The sequence below is a fragment of the Crocuta crocuta genome, unplaced genomic scaffold (assembly GCF_008692635.1).
Source record: "Crocuta crocuta isolate KB4526 unplaced genomic scaffold, BGI_CrCroc_1.0 scaffold273, whole genome shotgun sequence".
Lineage (NCBI taxonomy): Eukaryota > Metazoa > Chordata > Mammalia > Carnivora > Hyaenidae > Crocuta > Crocuta crocuta.
This window is the reverse complement of record NW_027529425.1, coordinates 3,160,794-3,172,077: the sequence shown is the minus strand read 5'-3', so window position 1 is coordinate 3,172,077 and position 11,284 is coordinate 3,160,794. Positions and strand designations below refer to the sequence as shown.

Genomic DNA, 11,284 nt, shown 5'->3' with positions numbered 1-11,284 from the left:
GGTGAGGGGGGGGGGGGGGGCCGCCGGCTGCCCCCTGAAGGTCCTCTTCTATGGGGTGGCTCCCCTTTCTCTGGAAGGCTTCCTCCGGCCCCGGCGCAAGGCACACTGCCACTCGGCGGCACGCGGGGCCGGCCTAGCGGATGGGCCTGAACGGGAACGTCATGCCCGAGATGAAGGTGTGGCCTGGGTGTGTGGGCAGCGCGGGGTGGGCGGCGGGGTGGGCCGGCACGGCCCCGTAGCCCAGCGGGGGCGTGTGGATGTGGGGGTAGAAGCCTGGGGGGAGCGCCGCGTGGGGCGCCTGCTGCACCGGGCCTGAGATCACCAGCTGGAGCAGGCTGCAAATACAAGGACAAGGGTTAGGCGCGCGGCACTGGGCGAGCCTGTCCGCTAGTGGACGTGCTGCGGCCGGGAAAGGACAGAAGGCCGTGGCGTGGCGGTGGCCTCCCTTGTCTGCCACGAGGGGCACCGGCTGCAGGCACAGAGCCTGCAGGTTTCCAGGCGCAGAGATCTGTGAACTCGGAGAGCATGGGGGTGGCTTGTGGCTGGGGAAGAGCGGCAGGAAGGGCCCTGGAGGTGGCAGGATTCACACTGCCCCCTCCCCCGACCCGCCCAGCAGAGGAGAGCATCCTGCAGGCATCGGAGAAAGCACAAGGCAGGTAACAGAGGCGGGGCGGCGACAAGACTGCCGAGGAAGGGTCTTCACAAGGCTTACGGTCCCGGGGAGCTCTGGGCACAGCCTCAGCGTCTGTGGCCTAGGGACCCCCACATCCGGTTCAGCCCCAAGTATACACCTAAGAGGGTCATGACCAAGCCTCGACGGCATGAAGGGCAGTGGGCCACAGTCACTCGTAAGTGACTGAGTCTCAGCTGAATTCCAAGCACAGCCACTTGATAGCAGGCCTTTCACAGACTCTACCGGAAACCGGATAAGCCCCGGCCCCGAGATGGGCCGGGCCAGGCCAGGACCAAGCCCCTTCCCATCTTCAGGGGCCACCTCCCATCCACCCCGGCAGGAGCTGCCAACTCTCTTGCTTACTTCCTCCTTCACTCTCCGGGTGACAGCCACACTCCAGCCCTACTCTTCACACCCTGCTACTCCTTCCCCAACTCCCTTCGGCCCAGGCGCCAGGCGCCCAGCACTTTCTCCACCCTGTGCTCTCCTCTCTGTGATCCCGGACATGCGTGGCCTGGGTCTCCCTCCTGGAATCCCTTTCGGTTTCCAGTGTTGGTCCTTCTGGATCAACCTGAAGAGCTCCCTCTGACCAGTCCCATCCTTGCCAGCCCCAGGCTCCCTCCCAGCAAGACCAGCAAAGATTCCTCACTTTCCCACCACCAGGAGTGTTGAGGCCTAGCCCACCCACATCCTGCAGTCGACCCCAAATACCCAATCACCACCGGTTAAGGCCAGAATCATTCTCTGGCAGTCTCCTCTTCAGGACCGAGGCCGCCCTCTCCAGCTGAGGCCTCCCCAGCCTGGCCCCTCCTCTTGCTCCCCTGGCCTCTGCTTCAGACATACTGGCTCTGCTCTTGGTCTCCTAGCTACACCCTGGGGCTGCACCCTGTTGGGTTCTGTCTACACTGGCCTCTCTACATCAACCGTTCAAGCCCATCATTCACACTCAGGACCCCTCATCTCTCCCTCACACTGACGGCCCTGCTTGGTCCATGAGCAACCCCAGGCCCTTTGCTCTGGTCAGCTAGCTACCTGGAACTGTGAGAGGTGGGGGCTAAGTCTTCTGCAGACTGACCGTCACCCGCTCTCACCTCCCCACTCCCGAGTATAAAGGCTGGTGCCCAGAGCCCACAGGAGGCACTCAGACAGTAAACTGAGGGCAGGAAGAAAGCTGGTACCTTGAGTGTTCTGAAGCTCTTCTCAGCCCTTTTCATTTATGTTACTACTTTTTACAACTCAGCGTGACAAATTCAATCAAAATAAGTAAACATATAAATAAATCTAAGGAGAGCATTACAGAGGCAAAATTTAGGTCATTCGTTTGTTTGGACCTGTTCACGCTGCCAAAGATAAAACGGGTTTCAAGAAGTTTATTCAGAAAGACAATTAACGGAAGAGAGACTATCAGAAGTCAAAGAAGTTTTCCAAGTGACTACGAGTCCTCTTTGCCTGCATCGGTGCCAGGCTGCCCCTGGGGGGCTGGGTTCTCGTATGTGTCAGGAGGGCAGGGCACTGGCTGTTAGGTCCCACCGGGATTCCAGTGGGGACCCCTAGTGATAATGCTGAGATGATAAAGGATTTATACCCTATCATCATTTTAATGCCCTGAAAACATTCAATATTAAAGAACAGCTGTGCACAAAGAAGAGAAATACTACAACGGGATTATTGGAAGAAGGGCAGAAACATGCCAACTTATGCTAACAATGTCCTCAGATACCAGGGAATTCTCCTACAGCCAGGGGAGCGGGGGAAGGGGAGAAAGAACAGTGTGGGCTCTTGAGGGAAAGGGGCCCCTGGACAAGCTGTCCATGCTGTGACAGAGTATCTCTATCAGGACCGTCCTGTTCCACCAGGAGCCATGGCACTGATATGATACTTGGTTTTCGTGTCTACCCAGACACCTGACCGAAGCTGCCCCTTGCCTGCGGGGCCTGACACGGAGGTCCCCAGCCATAGGTGGGGACGAAGCCCTCAGACTGCAAGCACTCTTGCCATCAGCCCATGAGCCCACCCTGGCCAAGTCTGGTGACTGGTCTGCCATGCGTGCCCAGACGCAACGACCCCGGCGGAGACAGCAGGCCGGGCCCTGGGCAGCCATGAGCACACTCGGTGCGATCGACAGGGCCCGGTGGGCTCGCGTAGCCTCCATCCACACTGCCTGCCAACGCCAGCCCTGGAGCCCTAGCCCCTGACCGTGCCCATCTAAAGAAACAAGGGCATTAGTAACCCTACTGCCTTCCCGCGACTGTTTCCTGTCCTTGTGCACACTACCCTGCCTTCAGCTGGAAACATTTCCTCACCAGGTTGCCACGATTACTATTTTTAGTGGATATGTAATTTCTGCCCTTCCGATGTGCCACTACTAACTTACGAGGTAGCCCTGTGCTTTGGGACTGTTGGGTTGTTTCCAGCTTTTTGCTACTAGAAATGCGCAACTGCATGAAACATTTTTGCACACTTGGCTTTTGCTTCTTAGAGGCAGTGAAACCAATCTGATTATGCGACAAGCCTAAGTTATGAGTGTAGCAGTGGGAGCAATGGCAGGTAATACTTCTTAGATACTTGGTCCACACTAAGTACTGTTCCAAGTGCTTGCTAAGTTTTTACTCTAGTCCTCACAAAAATTCTATCTCAGGGGGTGGGGCAGGAGAGGTGGGGGGAGCAGACAAGAGGCAGGTACAATTATTTTCTTGATTTTACATCAAAACAAGGCAGTGGAAGACAAAGAACTTGCCAAAGGTCACATGGACAGCAAGCAGCGGCCTGGACTCTCCCCCAGCAGCTGTGTGACTCCGCAGCTCCTGCCCTTCACCTCTGTCACCGCTGCTGCCCCCAAATGATGACAATAACCACCATTTACGGGCAGATTCCCACGAGCCAGGGACTCGGTCTGGAAGTTTACAGACACCATCGCATTTAATCCTTCCTCCAACCCTGGGCACAGGTGAATTATCCCCCCACTTTACAAAGGAGGAAACCAAGGCTCAGAAACAGGCTAAGGGATTGCCTGAGCATCATGGAAAACCAGTCAGAACCATGCTCAGGACCCAGTCAGTGCCATCTGTCAAAGAGGCCTAACTGCCACGCTCTGCCCCAGAGCCGTGGCTCTGAAGTATTTCCCAAAGGGCTGTGCAACCCACAATACCACCAACATACACGCAGGGACGCCAGAAGTCACCCCAAAACATGTGTGTTAAGTGCATGGAAAATGGCAACGAGCTTCCTCTGGTTTGTTTCCTGGACTCCCAGGCAAGATGGCCTCATGTCCTCAAGTTACTCTCTCATGTGGGTCATGCCATCCCACCCTCTATGTATCATCGGGTCCTTCGACGGCTCCTTACACACAGAAGCCCTCCCCAAGTCCAACCCCACCCCCGCCCGGCTAGCCGTTTTCAAGAGGGCACTTACTTATTATGAGGCAGCCTGGAGCACAAGGTTCTCAGGTCATCTGAAATCAAGGAGACACATAATCAGGAACAGATGGGGACAACACGGTCAAGTGTACATGGAGTTCTTTTCAAAGACACCGGCAAGCCAGCAACAGTGCCTATAGCACATTTTCCTGTCACCACTCAGAAACTGCGTTCTCTCAGGCGCCTGGGCGGCTCAGTCAATTAAGTGGCCGACCCTTGGTTTCAGCTCAGGTCACTCTCACACCCTTGTGGGTTTGAGCCCTGCATCTGGCTCTGCGCTGGCAGCACAGCACCTGCTTGGGATTCTCTCTCCACTTCCTCTGCCCCTTCCCCAATCACGAGGTCTCTCTCAAAATAAACTTAAAAAAAAAAAACAAACCAACAAACAACAAAAAACTGTGTCCCGTCTTCCTTCAATTCTTGCTTTAACAACGAGGCTCCAAAGAGAGTACATGACTCGGGAGAGGGGCAGGTCCACCGGCCATCTGGCAGGTGGCTGGGAAAGGCTCCAGGGGCAAGGCTCTCCCTGAGCAGAGCAGGTGCTCCAGGCGTCCCGAGAGCGCCGAGGGGGAAGCCAAGTAGGACACGTACCACATGAGCGCTGCTTGGGGCCACAGGCCACTTCTGTGAGCCCAGTCGGCAGACAAGCACAAATCCTACTAGACTCTGGGAGAGGCCGGCACCGCCATGCAGGAGAATCAGGAACCCGGAAGCAGGTAAAGGGAATGTTTTGTGCACTAGAACCTGTGCACTGTGGTATGTAACTCATGCCTCCGTAAAAAAGGATGCAGAAAAAGAAAGGATTCTCTGCGAGAGGGGACAGTGAGGGGTCATCCTTGCTCCCGAGGGACTCCCACTCCTGGGCAACATGGCCAGGAGACACTGAGACATCGTGGTCAGTGTTCTAAGCTCTGTGACTTCACCCTCATCCCTTGCACTACGAGGAAAGAAGCTGTAGAGGGGCACAGAGCCACACGTGTCCACGAGTCCCTATTTTCCTTCTTTTTTTTTTTTTATTTTTTATTTTTTATTTTTTTTCTAGGAGAGAGAGAGAGAGACAGTGTGAGCAGGGGAGGGTCAGAGAGAGAGGGAGTCACAGACTGAAACAGGCTCCAGGCTCTGAGCTGGCAGTCAGCACAGAGCCCGACGCGGGGCTCGAACCCACGAACCGCGAGATCATGACCTAAGCGAAAGTCGGACGCTTAACCGACTAAGCCACCCAGGCGCCCCTCCCTATTTTCCTTCTGACGGGCGGTGGCCACCCCGTCCCCAGGAGGGCCTGGGCCGGGGAGTCCTCACCTCGCGTGCACAGCAGGGCTCCAGAGGCCATGGCCACCTGCAGGGCTTGGGCCAGCCGGTCCAGAGATAGCTCAATCTCCTGGGAGGCGTTCAGGGGGTTCAGTTCATCCGCCAACCTGTTGATCTCCTCCACCAGTGGGACCATGTGGTCAAACAGGATGAGCCCCAGGCGCCCATAAAGATTCTTCTCGGTCAAGTGCACCTGGAGCATCATAAGGACTTGGAGGACGCTGAGGTGGAGCTTCGAGTACAAGAGGTGGGAGTCTCTGTCCATCCCTCCCGAGTCCTTTGCAACTTTGGTGGTGACGTGGCCGTTGGACAAGGAGGGCTTCTTCTTCCGTTTATAAGCCAGAGGGGCCTTCACACACCAGCGGATCAATCCAGTGAGTGGTGTGAGCTCTAAAAATCCTATTGGGAGATTGGCAGCAATCGGGGTATTTAAAAAAGTGATGAGAATCAACCTCGGGTCCTCGAAAATCCAGCTGACGATCATCTCAAGCAAGTCCGATGGTGGGATGAGCTCATCTGCCAACAGAGACGCTGTGAGTCAGACGGGCGCACGGCCCCAGCGACGTCAGCGGATGGAGGGGAGACAGACCCAAGTACACACTGCTCAGCACCTGATGCTCTCACACCACATACTCCGCTTCCCTATTTTCTGTCCCCTTTCCTAGAATGTCCCCTCCGTAGGGATGGGACTCTTGTCCTGGTCCATGCTTAGCCCCAGAGCCAGGACTGTGGCCACAGTGGGGCTCAAAAAAATATCTATTAAATTAACACTTCCCTAGAACTCCTCCATCCCTGAAGTTCATCCTATGGGTACATGTAAATACATTTGCACACTCTTTATGTCCCAAACTACTGCCACTCTCCGTCCCTTCCCAGAGAGTAGCTTTTGTCTCCTGTGACGGCTACCGTGGCCTTCACAGACCAGTTCAGAGTGCGCTCAGTGATCGGTCAGCTGCCAAGAGCCATCCCAGCCCCCCAATCTGAAATCTCTGTCTAGGCAAAGCCTGACCTCCTGTGACCCTGGAGACCTGGCACGTTCCATAGCCTAGACAGAGAACAGCAACAAAAACAAACGTTGATGTTTGTTCTGGGTTTGCGAAGGGCCAGGTGCTGTTCTAAACCCTTTACACAGATTAACTCACTCCTCAAACAGCCACCTATTACAGAGAGGATGGGGAAACCGAGGCATGACGATGTTAAGTCACTTCCCCAGGACTCATTCAAAGTATGAGGCGGGCCCAGATCTGGCCCCAGGGGACCTGTCTTACCCAGCTGGCCGCATTGCCACCCTGAGGCTGGTGCACAGCGCTCTTGGGTCGTCTGTGGGCATGGCCTGGATCCCCAGCCACCCATCTCTGGGGCTGTCTGGCCCTCAGCTTGCAGAGCACTAAGGATGACAGAGCCCGTTCCGGGTCGCTGAGGCTGGAGCCGAGCAGGAGCCAGGAGAGCAGGGGGCAAGTGAGACACGTGCTGCTCTTTCTCAAGAGACTGGGGCCTTCTTCCCTGAGACCATGCCCCCGCCACACTAGAGGTAAATCGTGCCCCGCCCTTTGGTCATGAAATGTCGTCTGTGGCCTTCACATGGCAAAATGAACCGTGGGGTGGGGGGGGATCCTTGTGTATGAGCCCTTGTCCTCCCCAAGAGGCTTCTGTCTGGGGAACACCAATCTCACGCCCTCTTGTCGGGCACGCCACCCTTCCTGCCCGACACACTCACACACACACACACACACACACACACACACACACACACACAAGCTGAGGCACCTCTGAGAGCCTGAGGGCAGCATGTGCACCCGGTGTGTGCACTGAGTGCGTGTCTGCGAGCCTGAGGGTGGCGTGTGCACTGAGTGCGTGTCCGCAAGTGGACCACCTCCATGGCTCTTCCTACTCGCAGACACAGCTTCTCAGCGCCGTCTGGGCCAGACAGGGTTCTGTCTCCGAAGGGGAGTTCCTTCCATCTTGTGGCCTGGAGGCCACAGACTCCCCAGAAAGGTGCCCAAGAGCAGCAGAGGTCACCATTCTGACCGTGGCCCCCAGGTCCATCCGCTAGGGCGACTGCTGTGTGCCCGGCCACCTCCCTGTCTCCGGACTCCCCAGGCCATATACATTAGCTTTCTGTACGTCAATCATACCTCCATAAAGTGGCTTAAAAAAAAAAAGACAAAAAAACCACTGACCTACCAGATTGGCAACTGGCTTAAGAGAAAAATACCACGTCTCATATCCATTCTAGAACACTGGTGATATTCTCTGAACACTGCTTCCTTTTCCACACTATCTAATCTGTTAGAAACTTTAAGGCCAATTTCCATCCTTGATGGCCTGGAATCACTGATGACTGCAAAGGGCGACTGGGATGTTGCAGGATGGGCTGAATTAAATCCTTCCTATGGGAAAACTAGGGGCCTGACTACTGTCCCTGGCCATCAACAGCTCCGAGGAAGCTATGCAGGAAGCCAGGGAGAACCCTGCTCACAAGACTGGCCCCTCATCCCAGGGGCACGCTGCTGTGACAGAAAAGACGTGAAAGTGCATGTGACTGTGATATGCAAGTTGACATTCACAACTACGTCCACATGAGCTTTCTCAAGGGAACTGAAAAGCTGAAGAGCAGGGAGTGGGGAGGGTGGATAAAGGTACAAGCAAAATGAGAATCAAATATAACCAGGGTGCTGCTGGGCTGAGCAAAGACAGAATCATGGAAGGCTCTCCAGCTGCTGGCTCGGCTGTCAGACCAGAGTAAGATAATGCTCGTCAGCCCTCTGAGCGGCGAGAGCCCTGGGCAAGGGACGAGGGACCTGAAACAGAAAAGGAGGCTTTTCTGCAGAAAAACTGCTTACCGGGATGGGGCCCAAAACCTTCTCATGTGGAAACCCAGGCCACAGCCCCTCTCTGGGAGCCCGCGTGAGCCGTGGGGGTCCCACAGGGACAGACGTGAGAGGATGCAGTGCTCCACAAACCTGTTTGTCAACCTGTGTTCCCCGGAAGTCACCCCCGGGGAGGAAAGAAGGCAGCGGGGCCCAGTGATTGTGGGGCTGAGACCCCCGCCCCAGCTCAACCAGAGCGGCTCATACTGGTGTTCTTAACTTGGGAGTCTGCAGAAAATGACTTGACCCGAGGGCTCTGATGCTGGGTAGGGACGGGCGTCACAGGCTCCTCCCAGGTGAAGTCAAATGCCATTTACTGGCTGCCCTGAGGACCTCGCCTGGCATCTTCCTGAGGAAGCCACAGAAACATCATGAGAGTTGAAGCAACACGCGTGTTTCCTCGCACGGTAGGCTGAGGACACGTCACCACCTGGCTGGGACTGTGGCCAAAAATACTGAACTTGAATCTTGCATAAGGAAACGATCAGATAAATCTATGGGGCACCTGGGTGGCTTAGTCAGTTAAGCGTCAGACTTCGGCCCAGGTCGTGATCTCATGGTTCATGGGCTCGAGCCCCATATCGGGCTCTGTGCTGACAGCTAGCTCAGAGCCTGGAGCCTGTTTCAGAGTCTGTGTCTCCGTCTCTCTCTGACACTCCCCTGCTCACGCTGTCTGTCTCTCTCTCAGAAATAAATTAAAAAAAAAAAAATCTAAACTGAGGGACATTCTGCAGAACAATAGATCTGAGCTCTTCCAAAATATCAGTGTCAGGGACGCCTGGGTGGCTCAGTAGGTTAAACATCCAACTTCGGCTCAGGTCATGATCTCATTTCATGAGTTCAAGCCCCATGTTGGGCTCTGTGCTGACAGCGCACAGCCTGGAGCCTGCTTTGGGTTCTGTGTCTCCTTCTCTCTCTGCCCCTCCCCAACTTGCACTGTCTCTCTCTCTCTCAAAAATGAAAACATGTTAAAAAAAAAAGTCAATGTCAAAAAAGAGACTTTTTAAAATGCTTCATCTGTTCAAGATTTGAAAGGGCCAAAGAGACATGACAGCCATGTATAATGTATGATCCCTGATGGGATCCTGAATTTTCCTGACCTCTGAGGGGAATGGGGGTAGAGGCTATTACTGCAATGATCAGGGAGATCTGAATACAGGGTATATAAAAGATAATACTATTCCCTCATTCCCTCAATATTTAATTTCTTAGGCATGATGGATTAAGTAAAGGAACGCTCTTGTTCCTGGGAGAAAGATACACGTTTAAAGACTTGGTACAAGACATTGGTAACCAACTCTCAAAAGTTCAGGAAAAGCAAATACCTGTGAGTGTGTGTGAAAGGGGCAGAGAAAGAAAGGAAGAAAGGAGGAGAGAGAACAAATGGTAACAGGTGGTAAACTCAGGCGGGAGTGTTGCAATTTACAATAACCTTGTAACTTTCCTGAAATTGTTACATCTGGAAATAACAGTGTGGGATAACAAAGCAATTCCTGCCTGGGGAGAAAGCCAGGTCTTCCCCAGACATCAGACCCTCTCATTTTTAGGCCACCTGGCCCTCAGACCACTCTGAACCACGCAAGTGCATGAATGACTAAGAAAAGTGACCTGCTCACAAATTCCAGAAGCCCGGGTTGTCCGCTTCTTCACTTTCAGCCGAAAATAAAACACATGTTTCGTAAGAAAAAAAAAGGCCAAAGCATTCACTAGACGCTTGTCCTGGGCGTTCGAGGGGAAATGGAAGTGGCCATCAGCTGAGCTTCTGGAGAGCCACAACCTGTTCAGCCTTACCTGATGACAGGTCATAGAGCGCAGTGACGGAGGTGATGAGCTGGCAGCAGAAGCGAGGGCTGGCACTGAAGATCTGCTTCAGCGTCTGCACGGATCCTGGCACCAGGCAGCAGTAGTCGTCCACCAGGGCCCTGGCCAACCTCACGCAGTACACCACTGGCGTCCGCTGCAAAGAAGCCACAGGCCACATAAACACGTGTTGTGGCTGGGAGGCTACAACTACGTACTTACTGGGAAGACACACACACACACACCCCCCCCCAGAACAGGCAGATTCACCTCCCAGAGGGGACAAAGATGTGCACATCTCACTCTGAAGCAGGGCTTGGCCAACGAAAGCCCACAGGCCCAAGCCATCCTGCCCCCAGGGTTCTTTCATGTGCTTTCTGTGAATCAGAAGCGTGTATCTGCTCATCTGCGTGCCTGTCGAGTAAGGCTGGTCCAACACTACCAGGACAGAGTTGAGTGGTTGTGAAATAGGCCATACAGTTTGCAGAGCCTCACATATTTCCTGTCTTGCCCTTTAATAAAAGGCCTGCTGACCCCTGCTTTGAAGTGCAGTTAGTAAAGCTCTCTGCGGGCTTCAAGGAGGATATGACAACTTGTGGGGCCTTACAGGTGAGACTCCAAAAACAGGAACAAATGGGGGCTACCACCCGGAAGTGCTTGAGGAGAGTCTGTGAGCTATCACAGGATTCAGAGCAGTGCTTTCTCCCTTTCTCTTACAATCCTATCCTTTTTTTTTTTTCTTAACGTTTATTTTTATTATTGAAAGATAGAGAGACAGAGCATGAGCAGGGGAGAGGTAGAGAGTGAGGGAGACACAGAATCTGAAGCAGGCTCCAGGCTCTGAGCTGTTAGTACAGAGCCTCATGTGGGCCTCAAACTCACAAACAGAGATCATGACCTGAGCCGAAGTCAGATGCTTAACCGACTGAGCTCCCCAGGCGCCCCTCTTACAATCCTATCCTTAGAGGTTTCCGTGATTCTTTCAAATCCTGTATTACCATCTTCTGCTTTTTCCTTCCCACTCAGAGGCCGATGTGCAGCCAGGGCCACATTCAACAGCTGCTCAGCAAGTTCTAGTTCCAAAGGCCCCAATGTGGCCTCCAGGGGAAACTGCAAGTAGAGAGCTTGCCAGATTGTTCCCTCAGGCTGAATTTTGTCCCTACAGCCTCAGACCAGCCAACCCCAGCTTCCCTAGCAGGGAGTGGTAGCCACTAGCC

General features: G+C 54.1%; 1 protein-coding gene across 1 annotated transcript in view; it reads right to left on the bottom strand.

Moving 5' to 3' along the window:
- Nucleotides 1-6: 6 nt before the first annotated feature.
- Nucleotides 7-11,284, bottom strand: part of INTS15 (integrator complex subunit 15) — a 13,708-nt gene continuing 2,430 nt past the window's right edge. Inside the window, exons 3-6 of the mRNA XM_077758741.1 lie at nt 10,059-10,224; nt 5,389-5,913; nt 4,085-4,124; nt 7-335 (exon numbers count right to left, since the gene is read on the bottom strand). Of these exons, the coding sequence (XP_077614867.1) occupies nt 134-335; nt 4,085-4,124; nt 5,389-5,913; nt 10,059-10,224 (933 nt within the window). The 3' untranslated portion in view covers nt 7-133. The remainder of the gene's footprint in view (nt 336-4,084; nt 4,125-5,388; nt 5,914-10,058; nt 10,225-11,284) is intronic.